This window comes from Micromesistius poutassou (assembly GCF_964030765.1).
Source record: "Micromesistius poutassou genome assembly, chromosome: 3".
Classification (NCBI taxonomy): domain Eukaryota; kingdom Metazoa; phylum Chordata; class Actinopteri; order Gadiformes; family Gadidae; genus Micromesistius; species Micromesistius poutassou.
Window position 1 is genome coordinate 11,084,406 of NC_140273.1, and position 15,333 is coordinate 11,099,738.

The 15,333-nt window shown below is 44.2% G+C and overlaps 1 protein-coding gene across 1 annotated transcript; it reads right to left on the reverse strand.

Moving 5' to 3' along the window:
* Window positions 1–252: 252 nt before the first annotated feature.
* On the reverse strand, window positions 253–9,892 carry c1qtnf6b (C1q and TNF related 6b). The gene is made up of 3 exons (XM_084466120.1): window positions 9,773–9,892; window positions 5,429–5,645; window positions 253–826 (listed from the first exon to the last, which is right to left on the reverse strand). Exons 2-3 carry the CDS (start codon window positions 5,631–5,633, stop codon window positions 279–281), a joined length of 753 nt encoding a protein of 250 aa, XP_084322246.1. The 5' UTR covers window positions 5,634–5,645; window positions 9,773–9,892; the 3' UTR covers window positions 253–278.
* Between the last annotated feature and the right edge of the window lie 5,441 nt (window positions 9,893–15,333).

The window sequence follows — 15,333 nt, forward strand, 5'->3', positions numbered from 1 at the left end:
CATTCGAACAGATCATCATTTGAGTTAATTTGGTTTTTATTTAAGTATCTGCAAAGATCATTTAGGTCAGGGGCTGGGCAGTCACCTATCTTAACTAACTGAAAAAGAAGTAAAAAATTTAAAATAAAAAAAATCTGTTTAGCACCAAACTCACGGCCCCGTGTCGCCCGACTCCATCTCCTCCACCGCCGCCGTGAAGAGAGTCCCACGAAACCCCCCCTCCCTCAGCTTAAACCCTGAGATCCTCTCCGACCGACCCTTCGCCCGCTCTCCCTGGTTCAGTGGCTCCCGGGCGCCACCAGGTACCCGTTGAAGGTGATGTAGACGTCGACGTCGTCGCTGTACACGGCGTTCTCCCTCTCGCGCTTGTACAGGCGCACCCACACCTCGTCGCCGGCCGCCAGGTCCAGCAGCACGCTCTGGCTCTGCATGATGGAGCGCTCGCTGGGCTGCGCGTACAGGATCACCTGCTCCTCGGCGTTGTGCATCAGGTGCAGGTAGGTCTCCTTGAAGTTCCACGTGTGGATGTTGACGTTGAAGTAGTACACGCCCGGCGCGGAGCAGTAGAACTTGCCCTTGAACATGTTGAAGTGGCCCAGCAGGTTGACGAACACCGTGTCGAACACAAGCGGCTGGTAGTAGTCCACGCTGTGCAGGGCCTTGCGCCGCCCCACCGAGAAGGAGGAGTGCGCCGTCTTGCAGGCGTCCCCCTGGGCCCCGGCCTGGCCCTTGCTGCCCTTGGGGCCGAAGGGGCCCCTGGAGCCGGGAGTGCCTTCCAGGCCGGGCTTGCCGAGGGTGCCTCTCTCTCCTCTGTCGCCCTTGTCACCTGGAGGCACGGGGAATTACAGTGGGGTTAATGCCGCGGGAAAGCGTGCCAGACTGGGGGTTTAAAGGATTACCTGAGGAGACTAAAGGATTGGTGCGTCCAAAGAGGAAATCGTGTATGAACAGAATTATGCTAGGGTAGGATTCAAACACCTCTTGACAAGCTTTTATCAAACACACTCAAGCAGGTGCGTGTGAGACACACACACACACGATGCACACACGCATGCACACACACACACACACACACACACACACACCCACATTAGCACATGCACATACACACGCACACACTACAACATGCAGCCAAATACTTCCAGATCAATCAGCATAATAAGTTTGGTTTCGTATACTTAAACTAGTACAGATTGAACTGTAACTGTAACTGCCAAAACACTGTTTACTTTATTAGTTTATTTCATTTTTTAAGAAATAGTTTAGGCTTGCCTTGACACATCCTGATATTTAGTGTAACTTCAGGGACTTTATTTACCCAACCTTATTTCCCCTAATCAGAAGCAGTTTGACAAAGAGGATTTGGATTTCTGTCCCTGATGTTGGTTTCAAACATGTTCTGGGTTCTCCTTAAAGGTACAATAAGTAACTTAAAAAGAGCATGGGTACTGCCGTCCATATTCTCAATATTTGAGAGAGTTGTCTCACCAGCCCCGTCCTCCCCAGGCTCTGAGCTCATCCAGGTCGAGGACCCTGAACGAACGCCAGCGAAGGACGGGCCGAGGGCAACATTATATCTTGATGCTAGCTAATTATTCTGTTTTGACAAGCATCCTACACTGTAAATTGATCAGCTAATGTATGTTTTGCAATGTGTTGTTATGTTTGCAATTTATATATTGTTTGCAAATGATAAACTATATATACAATGATAAACTCATGTCACGTCCGTATTGAAATCCTTCTGGGCTCTAAGTTGTCTCCATCTTTTATGGTACTCCCATGATTAACCCATGTTTTTTGCAAGGCTCTGGTCATGCAAAAAGAGGATGAGGCTTTTTAGGTCGACAATCTCAGTTAATCCAGTTTGTTTTCTTGTTATCATGTATGCAGCACACTCTCTTTGTGTGCCAATATTTTTAATATCTGGCAACCCTGAGGATAGTGAATCATACACACTCCTGTGTGTGTGTGTGTGTGTGTGTGTTTGTTTGTGTGTGTGTGCATGCCGGCATGCGACTTATTGGTTGAGTCGCACGCACCCTACAGACCATAATACATAATATAACATAACAATATAACATAATACATAATACCTATCCCCAATATAACTTGTGCAAAGCGCCTGTTTTTCCCAAATAATGGGCCGGGTGGATGGCTCGGTGGCTCCACCCAGTGATGTGTTCACCAACTATGTCGGCAGTACGCCTTGTAGCCATCACAGGTTTGATTCCCACCTGTGTTCCCCATCATTTACCCCGTCTCCATCTACCCATTTTCCTGTCTCTCTTCTCTCTCCTATCCGTCAAGGCACCAAAGCCCATCAGGGGTTTTGTGGACCCAGGCTGACTAATGGTATCTCACTGCTGCTGATCTGGTCTGTGCATTTTCCAAAGTGCTTTGGGGACATAAAATCCTCCCAAGACAGAACCTAAATAGACTGGTGGACACCATCTTGTCTGTTGGGCTTTAGTCCCTGTGCCCCCCCCCGCCCCCCTTTCCTAGACAGAGAACTTTTCCTAAACAAAGTCTTCTTCAGATTTCGCCAAGTATTACGACCATATATGGAGCCGTAGCTGTTTACCGTCACGTGACCACTGTAGATGCCCTGAATGTGTCTACCGTCTAATGCATCCCCAGTATCTTCATCATAAGATGTCCATACTGTGTATTTATATGTCCAATGCCCAATCAAACTACACTAGCATGAGCATGACAACACTAGCATAATGTATTCAATAGTAGAATTTGAAATACACTTTTCTACATACCAAGAAGGCAGGGTTAGAATCCTTTTTAAATCATTTTAAATGATTGTTTTAGTGCTTTAGTAAATCATAAAATAAGTCTGCTAACCAGTGATAAAAGTGAGATTTAGCGCAAGGGTCTTAACTATGGAAATATATGTGTGTCGTATCTACAGTGTCTCAGAGGAAACTGTGGTCTGGTCTAAATTATAGCCCCACAGATGGAAATTAAGGACTGTGTGTGTCTATATAACCATGTGTGTGGGTGTGTGCAGCATTCTGTGTGCGCACTTGTGTGCAGTGCAGGGTTTTGTTTGTGTGTGTGTGTGTGTGTGTGTGTGTGTGTGTGTGAATATATGGGGTTGCATGTGTGTGTTTGTGTGTCAGCTGGGACATGTTCTCTGGTTGGCTGGCTGCTGTTTCACCCTGGGCCTCAAGCTGCAGATCCTTGTTGGAACTCAAGACTGTGCTTTCAACCATGCACGTGCGTGGGCCAACACACACACACACGCACACACACACACACACACACACACACACACACACACACACACACACACACACACACACACACACACACACACTAGTAATGTCTTGGCAGCAGCCACGCAGCATACACCAGAACTACATTCTTGTGTGTGATTAAAACTGTGTGCAAATGTATTATTGAGGTTGTTGTTCTATGGTGTGGTCATGTGTGTGTGTGTTTGTGTGTGTGTGGTTATGTGTGTTTGTATGAGGTTGTATGAATGCAGGTGTGTTTTGTGTGTGTGGACAGGATTATGTGTGTGTGTGTGTGTGTGTGTGTGTGTGTGTGTGTGTGTGAGGTTATATGAATGCGGGTGTGGTGTCTGTGGAAGAGAACCGTAAACAGCTGTTCTAATCTGTGCAGGGTCACACTCAGGTGAGCCGGTTTGCGGCCACCTCTCCTTCATGCACCGTGTCATCAGCATGGGAGGTCAGAGGTCACGACTTCTGGGGGGCATGTGTGTGCACGTGAGAAGGTTTATCAAGGACATATTAGTGTTGTATCCTGTGTGTGTGTGTGTGTGTATGTGGATGGGTGTTGGTGTTATACAATAATGTGTGCCAATGTGCATGCACATGGATAATCATGCATGTAGAAATTTAACTGGAATATATTGCAATATATGTGGCATCAGGTGGGTACACTGCACGTGTCTGGTGCAATGATGTGTGTGTGTGTGTGTGTGTGTGTGTGTGTGTGTGTGTGTGTATGCATGCACATGGAGGATTGCATGTGTGTCCTTTTTGTGTGTGTGTGTTCTCATGTCAGAAGCTGTTACCACTAACCCAAAACTCGTCTCTCCCTGTTGGAGACTATCGGGGGTCAGAATCACAGTTGCAATGGCAGGCTGGGCCAACAGATTAGAGTAGATTGATGCTGCTTGGACAGCTGCACCCGTTTCGGCTGCTAAGGTGGCGATATTGAACGCACATGTCCTGACAAGCCCTTGCACGTCTTTGGTGGTGTGGCACCAGAGAGAATAAAATCCTTCTCTCGCTTTCACCTTTCTCACTCTTTCATGTCCTCTCTCCCTTTCATATTTCTCTTTTTCTCACGGATAACACGCACACAAGCACGCACACATACACACACGGTTCCTCACAGACACATACACACAGTTCCTCACACACAGACACACACACACAGTTCCTCAAAGACACACACACACACACACACACGCACACACACACACACACACACACACACGTACACAAAGTATCTCTCTCCCACATGCCAGACCGCACCAGTCGTCCACAATAAACAAACGCACCTCAGAACTAAGCGATTCTGTATGGTCCGAAACAAAGAAACCCGTGGCCTGTTGTTCACCAGTGTACCAACCAGCCGGCGCTGGCCAGGTCATGGCACCAATGAAGGAGCCGAGAGTGAAGCCAAGACACACGCTGACACATTTACTAATGTACGCTTTGTCAACCATTTCAAGTCCATTGAAAGGGTTGGTTAGCGAACCTTCAAAAACCTTCCTTTCCTCTAAATGTTCATGCACGGGATGAAAGAAGTCCGAGTTGTCCTTTTCAACGGGAGTGTGAATGGATTTGATGTTAGTTGGATTAGTGAGACATGGCTTTTGTTGGATGCGTAATGTCAGAATGGCTTAAAAGACAAACGACGCTGTAGCTCTACACTAACACTAATACATTCAGTCTGGCTCCTTAGCTGCTACTCTCTAAATACAGGGCCTAAAACAGTCCCATTTACCAGACGAAAGTTCAATAATTAAAACAACACATTGACGCATTTTGCCTTGAACCATTAGGACCATTAGAACTTAATACGAAGTTTACGATTAATCGTGAAAATGGATTGTAATGACAAATACTGAAACACTGCTCACTGCACAATGATGCTGCTCAATAGATGGCAATTGCTGCCAAGTGTGTGTGTGTGTGTGTGTGTTTGTGTGTGTGTGTGTGTGTGTGTGTGTGTGTGTGTGTGTGTGTGTGTGTGTGTGTGTGTGTGTGTGTGTGTGTGTGTGTGTGTGTGTGTGTGTGTGTGTGTGTGTGTGTGTGTGTGTGTGTGTGTGTGTGTGTGTGTGTGTGTGTGTGTGTGTGTGTGTGTGTGTGTGTGTGTGCGTGCGTGCGTGTGTGTGTGTGTGTGTGTGTGTGTGCGTGTGTGCGTGCGCGTCGGTTACCTTTAAGGATGGTCATGTTGATGATGGTGTGGACCTCAGTGGCGGCCTGGTAGCGGGCGGGGCTAGCTGGTGGGGGCTGGGAGTGGGCGGAGCCGACAGCTGGGGGTTCCAGGTGGTCACAGCAGCGTCTGCATGGGCGGGTCAGGGGCCGTGAGGGGGAGGGCACGCATGCCATGGGGACGAGCAACAGGAGAAACACCCACATTTCACCGGAATCCTAGAAGAGAGGGGGAGCAAGGGATTGTGGGAAAGATACAAGTGACGTATCAAGGGCTGTGTCGGAATTTGTTTGCCTATTTAGTGCGCTATTTAGTGCGCTATTTAGTGCGCTATTTAGTGTGCACTGTCTGCGCATCATTGCACTGTCTGCAATCTCAGTGGTCAAATCTGGTTCCATTATTATCCATAATGCACGGTAAAGGAAGTGCACAATTTGTTGCACTACATCACATGATGCATAGTCGTTTTAATTGTCCTTGGATTCTTATAGTACATCCGGTGCCATCCAACCCAAGTCGGGGTGTTTATTAAACCAATATACATCACGCTTATAATAATTATCAGTGTCCCAATTCCTCCTCATCTCTGCCTTATTTGTGCCCTAATTAGTTTCCTCTATAGTGCCGACTATGAAGGGATTAGGGAATGAGTGAACAACTGGAAGGACCAGGCTTCCATCCTGATTAACGGGACCGATTTGACCGAACAGTTGGCCAGATTTACCCTGACCTTTTAAAAAGTTCATCAAATAAAAATGCTAGGCTACTCTAAATTGTTGCAAGGCAACAAGTGATCTGGTTTTACTTTCCTAACAAACATGTGCGTGTGAAAAATTGTGTGTGTGTGTGTGTCAACCACATGTAAACAACATATATTTGTAAGAATTTTTTTGTAAGAAACTTATATGATAGAGCCTGGGCACTGTGGTTCCACTTTGATTCACCCCAGGTTAAACCCCATTTGTGAATCTCTCAATCAATAATCACGGTCAAACCCTATCACGCAGGTTCATAATCCATGAGGGAAGAGACACTTCTGGACACTACTGGATCTAGGAGGGACCGTGTGACTGTCTGTGTGATTCAACGATGGACAGGGTGTCCACTGAGGCTACCCAAACAAGGAATAAGCTTAATGGTAGAAAGATGCTAACACTACCAGGGTTAAAGTTTCGACTCTGTACCCTGGCTGACTACATGGTTTTGTAGTGTCATTGGAGGACGTTGTGCTGCTGTTGATAAACCAGGCTTTGGCCACACCTTCCACTCTCCATTCAACTTTGGCATGACGGTTGTCTCAGGGATTGCAGGGATTGTGAGTTAGAGATATCCAGCCATCTGGTTTGCATGGCTGAAGAGTTGTAAACTGATGTGATTCTGTGTGATCAGCCCTTTCACACGTCTCTTCACTTGACACTGGCTCCTCCCTAGTGCCCTACGGTAGTCTGAAGAGGTGCTTTGGTTTGACAGTAGCAGTATAATCCAGTCCGGTCCCGTAGCCTTGTGAGAGCATCCTGATACACGGAGCAATCAAAATAGTTTTTGTCCCAAATAATGATAACAATGTTAATAAAAAGATTAAACTGAAATGCACGGATGGCCTTTTTCTCTGATCTGAAGATTTTATTGCTTTGCTTTCAACCAGAATCGACAAGATCAAAGAGAGAAAGAGCTGTCCAGCCAAGGCCAGAGTGATGTTCCTTGTGAAACGCAGAACTGAATATTTCAATGGTTGATAATTTTGCTGTTTTAACCCTTTCATTAGCCGTTTCTCAATACCAAGTACGTGAACTACGGACTCGCAGACTTGGAAGTGCGTACTTGGCAAGTCCAGACTTCCAAGTACAGACTTCCGAGGACGTGAGTACGCACCTGCAATTGGAACAGCAGCGGACTCGATGACGACACCAACTCAGCTCTGTTAACTGTGCTTTACGGCCTCATGTAGGCATATACTACTGAACAATATAAACAAATTATATAAAACTAAACCCCAGCCTCTTTCATTTTAAAATAGTATGTTAATATTTTGAATCAATATAAATGAAAAGATATGCTAAAAAGTCTGTATAGCTTATACACACGACTTTTTTTATGTAGGGTACAGATGCGCGTGCCTAACTGCCTATGTAGTTGGAGAGTAGACTATTGATATAATAATTACGAATTAGTGAGAAATTACACAGATTAGAATAGAAACACACACACACACACACACACACACACACACACACACACACACACACACACACACGATCGGATGGATCCGACCGGGATTTTCGTTGCCGTTGCGATGGGTTTCCTCAATCAGCAAGAAAAAACCCCAGCCTCTTTAATTTTAAAATAGTACGTCAATATTTTGAATGAATAGGCCTACATTTGTTATATATGTAAAATGTTCCTATATATAGCCTATTATTATAGCTTACATACTAATATTTTAAAACATGGGAATGCAAAATGCATCCTGGGATATTTAACGGTCCCAAGTCCACACAAGTCACCTCCGATGCATCCTCGGTAGAATGGCCTCATCGAGAACGCATCGAGAACACTTCCGGGTTTTACGACTGTACTTGCATACTTGCATACTTGGAATTGGAGCAGTACTTGGGCTATGACTGATGACGTTTCACAAGAACGCAAGTACACAACTACAGACGAGAACGCGAATTGAGAAACGGCCATTATCTGCTGGTAATATAATTACATCACCAAGTGATTACTCGCAGTTTGACTGTGGGTAGGAATCGTGATACTGTCTCTTTATATAAATGGGAGGCATTACAAGACCTTTCAAAAATTTAACCCCAATCTTCCAGGACCCCATATGCATATCAGTGGCCCAAGTTGGCTCCCGACACCCAGGTTGGAGAGCACTACCTAATTTCTTCTAACAGGTCCACAAGGATATTAACCTGTTGTATAGTTTCACCGTGATCCATACTAGGCATTACATCCTTTCCTGTCTGGGATTGATCATTCATAAAGTACTTATCTTCTGGTGATGTGTGAAGGGTTTGGTTTTTTTCTGTTCCTTTACAGTTTAGAGACCAAAGTTAAGGTCTTCTTAGATTGTTCTTCAGCACACACACACACACACCAGTTACACACTGACTCACCCATCAACACAAACACAATCTAAACACATGTTTCAACACACTCACACACACACACACACACACACACATACACACACACACATCAATTAATACACCAACACATACAGTACATTCCAATGCAAACATCACACCAACTCACACATATTAATTCACAGCTGGATGAAGCTGCAGCCCAGCTGCGTTCACCAACCTCTGCAGATGTGTTGGTGATCTATTGATTTAAGCTGCATCATTGATCTTTCTCTCACTCATTCATACCCTCAATTACCTATTCTCATGCTCCCACAGCACACACACATACACACGCAAAAAGCCTACAGCAGCTAAAATCTCTTGGGAGGTTTTCTGTAAAAAGAAAACAAAAGCGATAAAAAGCAGATGTTATCAGATGTAGAAGAGAGACAGGAGAAGAAGTGCTAGGCCATGTATGAATGAACTGTCACCAGAAATCGCCCACGGTGGTCAAGTCTCTCCTATTCTCTTCAACCTCTTCTCCCTCTCTCTCTCTCTCTCACACACATACACACACACTCACTCTCTCTCTCTCTCTCTCTCTCTCTCTCTCTCTCTCTCTCTCTCTCTCTCTCTCTCTCTCTCTCTCTCTTCTCCATAAGTTAGGTAGGGCTACAAATAAGTTACACAATAGTGATATATGTACCACGGTTGTTTCACGGATGCATTTCAATGTGTCGTCATAAAATGTACTTCACAATAACATGCTTTTATCACATCTAAATGGAAACAAATGGCTGACCGCATAATGTAGGCCTAGATACACATCGTTGTCACCTCGCACGAATGATTAGGCTATGTCAAATCTAGTTGGGCTGTTTATAGGTGAAGATTTCATATAGTAGGTCTACGACAATAGTGACGATACTGGCCAACCCACAATGACTCCATCCGACCAACAGCCACGTCTGCAAAACACCAAGTTTGGCTCGCAGCTGCGATCCGGTGAAATTAGACGCAAGGATCGTTTGTAAAAACGTGTCAAGTAAAAAAAAAAAAAAAAAAAAAAAGGAACAAAACCCCATGTTCACTCGAGCTGTTTTAAGACAGCAGTTGCATGCATGCTGCTGAATTGGCGATTTCGGAGCAACTGACAAAAAAAAAAGTGTAATCAGGCCATGCTTTATTTGAACGTGCCCATCACGACGTGCAATACACGCACTGTTGTTTCGGGTTTTCCCGGCTCACGGCGCGCGCTTTAGGTGGCTTACCTCGAGGAGTTTCACACAGCTGTTGAGGCTCCTCACGGGGTGTGCTCTCCGAGTAGAGTAGACTCCTCGTGTTAAACAGCTGGATGGGCGAATGAGTCAAGGAGCCTCTCTCTCTCTCTCTCTCTCTCTCTCTCTCTCTCTCTCTCTCTCTCTCTCTCTCTCTCTCTCTCTCTCTCCCCCCCCCCTCTCTCTCTCTCGGTCTCTCTTTTGTGTGTCTCTCTTTTCTCTCTCTCGCTTATGCATATTCCTTTTCTCTCTCTCACTGAAGGTCTCTTTATTTATTTATTTCTCCATTTCTCTAAAGCTTAGCCATCCTCTTATTTTCCCTCCTTCGCTAGAGAGTTTAATTCTCCCAGAAGAGAGCTCTCTCTCTCGTGGCCCTGGTCTCCGCCGTGCAAGTCCATCAATCAATCTCTGGGAACCATACACTGCGGGATTGACGCTACCAACAGAGCAAAAAAGGATAACTAAATCAATGTTTAACGATTGCAGCCAAATCCAGCAGCTGGGATGTCGGTTCTCTTTGTTTTTCCCAGATTTCGTCGCATTCTGGAAAGTTGTCTGCACGTTTTTACAGTGCTTGGTGCCAAAGATAACTGTCCCATATCCGGTTGGTTATGCCTGGTGTGTTGGCCTAGTGTATTCCTGTAATGTGGAACAAAATCATGCTGTTCTACTTTCACACATCCTCTTTAAATCTGTCAAACGTTGGCATACAGTTCTCGCTTTCTCTTTCCATGAAGTTCATTCGCATCACTTTAAACATAGGCTATAGAAGACTATCCATGAAAGGTATAGTTAAGGCTTTATTGCACTTGTCTGCCAAACTCATGTAACTCTCTCCAGTTGATTACTCCAAATAACCCCCCGAGGCTGCTCGTTTGCAGCCCTTCAGAATTAATTTAATTCCAAGAAAACGGCACAGAGAGCCAAACACCCGGCAGGCGTCTTAAAGCTGCGAAGGCCAGCTGCACAAGAGTGCTCTGTTTTAAGGGGAACAACGCGCCACCGTTTCAATTACCCTCCTGCATTAATGGGGTGCAATTGCGCCGTTCCGCGTGCAATGTTTGCAGATTGCACATCATAAGTAGCGTGTGCACAGCTGTAATCCATGTCATTGTATTATATCCGGCGTGTCAAGTTTCAAGTTTATTTGTCATATGCGCAATGGAGAACCAACAGTAGGCCTAGGGTGTCATATAATGGACATGGAATGTAGGCATAACTAAGATTGAAAATTAAATATGCAGATGAAATTATCTAATCTAATTAGTGCTGCTGGAAAAACAAGGGATGAAGGGATGATTATTGTATTTGTGTTTTTGTTTTGATTTCCAAGAGAGACCTTGGGGTTGGTGGTTAACTCATCTTCCACAATTTCCATGATTGCCGTGTGTTTACTCTTTGTCTGTTTGTCTGTGTGTATGTGTGTGTTCATTGTATGTGCGTATATCTGTATTTATGTCTGTGCTTGTGTGTATCTGTATCTCTCTTTCATGAAATACCTGAAGAATTCGTTTTTTTTCGTCTTTCTATACAGATGCGCAGAATGTGTGCATGTGTGTATGTGTGTATGTGTGTGTGTCTGATTCAGCCCAGCTGCTCCCTGTTTTCATCAAATGTACTAATATAGTTACTATCTCTCTGATAATCCAACACACACACACACACACACACACACACACACACTTTTCATTATCAGAGCGTAGGGTTCAGTGCCACTGACAGGTCCATAATCAGATTGCAACGGACTGAAGACATCTCAGGTTTCCCACCGGGGAATAGCTGTTTTTATTAAACCCTGTTGAAATAGTTAATTTCTGATTCACGTTACACACACACACACACGCACCCACCCACACATGCCCACGCCTCACACCTATACACAAACACACAAGCATGAAAACCCACATATGCACATGCATGCACACCTCACCTATGACCCCCCTCACATGCAAATGCACAGTGCCCTCTTAAAATAACATTTATTTGAAAACACAGATCTTGCATGTTAGTATGGCCTGGAAAACTAAGGTTATAGGGTAGGGGGGTATATGGCTTAAGGATGCCTGTATAGGCAGCACACATTTTGGATTGAAGCCAGCACCTGTCAGCAGGGCGTCAAAACACCATAGCCACCCCACCTCTACTTGTGTTCCTGTGATGTCTCTTGGACCGCCATGTGTTTCATAGAGCGTAGCCCCAGCCCTAGGATCCAGAAGGATCCAATGTATTTTATCCAATCACGACGCAAAAGTGATTGTGTCAAGATTCGGCCAAATGCCTTGGATCCAGTTCTGGATTTCTGGATATGTAGGCTGTAGCCTCTTTTTTAAAATGCAAGCCACTTCTCTGTCATGAGACCACCCCAGCCCTAACAAAGAGCTGTAGTCCTTTTCATCATCCCATGTAGACATCGCTCCCTTCCCCCCTGTAAGTCTACACCTTTCTCTTATACATGAGCACATATTTCCTTTAGACAACATGACCTTGACCGCAAGGATCAGGAAACTCGGGGGAAGGTATGGGAGTGGATTTGGAGGTCTGTCTCTCCCCCCCCCCCCCGCCTCTCCCTGTCCATGTCTGTCTAATCCAGGGTTTTGCTGGTGAGATTGATTCAGTATGCCCAGGGAGAGTACAGTGACCTGAGACAGGACTCGAGGGAACCCAGGGGGCTAGAGGTAGCCAGAAGACGCTAGGTCCTGGAGGTTTGGGTGGAGGTAGATGAGTGTGATATAACTACATTCTGGTCGTGCTGTTTTTTCATTTGTTTTTGTTTCTATTGTGTTGTGTGCTTGGTATTCCGAGAAAGACCTTGGGACAAATGGGCAACTTCCTATAGATTGTGATTTAATTATATAACTTAGCTTAGGGTTTGTTGTTGTGTTCCACAATTTCCAGGAATGCCATGTGTTAACAGTCAGGAAAAAACATGGAAAATATAAACTGATGCATATATACACACAATGTAAATCCATGATACATACAGTATATACAAATATATGTAGCTTTAACTATAAAGTGGTTCAAACTATGTATTTAATTTTGCTGCTTTCATTTTTATTAACAACTGCTGTACCACACTGATGCTAGCTGGCCAAGGCAACATATGTCTGGACAATTATATATTATTGGTTGATCCAAGGTCCGCCAAAGGAACTACGAGAGTTCTGATTGGTTGTGGCACAAAATATATACCACCCTTGCATGTCTTCTGTTTGGGGTAGGTGGTTCTGTGTCAATAAGTAAGCAACAGGGTTTGTGTTAGGGAGGTTACTTGAGTCATTCTCCAAACTGAATTTTTTGGTCATAAACATTTGCTATGGTTTTCTTGAGAGGAAAATGAGGCAGATGTTGCAGATTAGGAACAGTTCCTACATAACTGACTTCCCCAGGTCTGGGGTAATCTGGTTTCATGCTTTATTTACATTTGTATCATCGCATAATCAAAAAAGAGAGACAATGTGATTTCTTATCCTGGAGAAACAATGAAAGAGGTACCGTGAAGGTATGGAAAGAACATTATCGAGGGAGAGAGAGAACAGTCGACAGTGAACCATTTTAACATCCCTTTACTTTATTTGCACTGTAAAAATGCTGTTGTAATTATGTAATAGACCCACCCAGTAGCCTATGTTTGAGCTGTTGTTGTTCACTGAGCTGAATGGCAATTTGGCTTGGCCGGATTGCTTCAAATGACATGGGTTTTTATTGTGACAGCCACAATTCTATTAAATTGTCTGCTGATTACATGAATGGACTATTATTTCATGTTGCCCGCTGCGGTTTGACCGTTGTAAGTATAGCTCTGGCAGAGAAAACGGTCATTCGGTCTATAATGGTGGATGTGCCGGCAGATATTCAGCAGAGACAGGGAAACAACAACACATAACCGACTAAGTCAACATGACTAAGGATTTGGTTTAATCACCGCCTAAAGCGGCCCAAATCAGATTTATTTTGTACATTTTGGGAAATGGTAAAGATTGCGTGGAATGAAATCTTTATATATTAGCTTTGGGACACTCGCAACAAGACATGATATGTGATTGCCGGCTTTAGATGCAATGGAAAGACCTAGGGGCCAGGGCAAAATTAGACAATCGTTTGATGGTGTCTGATGGGGTTTTTGTTAGGGCTCCGTGGGTACTGGTTGGGTTAGGGTCGGGGGGTCAGTAGAGCTAGAGTCTGGGTTAGGTTGAGTAAAGTTATGGGGTATGTTTTGATAAGGGCTAGGTGGTCTGTAGTGTTAGTAGGGTTAGATTTACTCAGGGTTAGTCGGGCTGGGTTAAAAGGGTTTAGGTGGTCTGTGGGGTTAGGGTTAGGTTTAGTATGGTAAAGGCCAGGTGGTCTGTAGGGTTAGAGTCAGGCTTAAGTTTAGTAGGGTTAGGGGTTTGATGGTCTGTGGGGTCAGTACGGTTAGGTATAGTAGGGTTATGGGTTTGGTGGTCTGTGGTTAGTAGGGTTAGGTTTAGTCTGGTAAGGGCTAGGTGGTCTTCATGGTTAGTCAGTCTTAGGTTTGGTAGGGTTAGGGGTTAGGTGGTTTTTGGGGTTAGCAGGGTTATGTTTAGTAGGGTTAGGTTGTCTGTTAGGTTAAGTAGGGTTAGATGGTCTGTAGGGCTGGTAGGGTTAGGGGTTAGGTGTTCGGTGGGACCACAGGTTTTGGGGTTAGGTTGTCTGTGTGGTAAGTAGGGTTAAATTTAGTAGGGTTAAGGGTTCGGGGTTCTGTGGGGCTGGTAGGGATAGGGTTAAATGTTGGTGGTTAGTGGTTAGGTGGTTCGTAGGATAAGTAGTCATAGTAGTAGTCTTTTATATAAATTTTTTATTGTTCTCTTAATGGATATATTTATTCAATTTCATTGTCCAAATGTATTAAATAAAGAAAGTATTTTACGCTTAAAAAATAAATCAATAACCCATTTCTCCTACATTTCTTATCAATTGACGCCCCGGGAGAGAGATATTTTATTGGTGTGTAAATACGCCAGAGTTAGGGATAGAAAGCAAAGTTGATGAGATTGAACGTATGGGATTTTCCAAACGGTTTAGTAAACACCACTTCTATTGAAATGGACATTGCACTACTGGGATTTTCTGTATAGATTAGGTTTGATGGTTTATACCAATGGAAAGATTAAGTTGCGTTTTGCCATACACTGTAGGTTCTTACAAACATCATTTCAGTTTCAAAGTCTCGTATTGTTATGAGTTGTGTTGGCTTAGCTGAATCCCTGGAGTTAAAATACATTTGAAACCTTCAAAATGACTATTTGACTGAATAATTGTTAAATACTGGATGAATGGTGTTTGCTGCTATAACAGCTTGTTCCATGAATAATCAACTGCCTCCATAGTCTACACCTCCCAGAAAAGTCAAAAGTCAAGAAAAGTCACTTCCCAAAGGACAATACTTTAGTTAGTTACCGCTCTAAAAGTTAAACACAGGTAAAGGTAAACTTAGCACAACTTTTTGTGTATTCCCAGTGTGGTAGCAACCAATTTATTGTAACTATTTGAATAGTTAAAATGTTGGTACAAGCTAGGTCTTCTAGTAGCAAAAT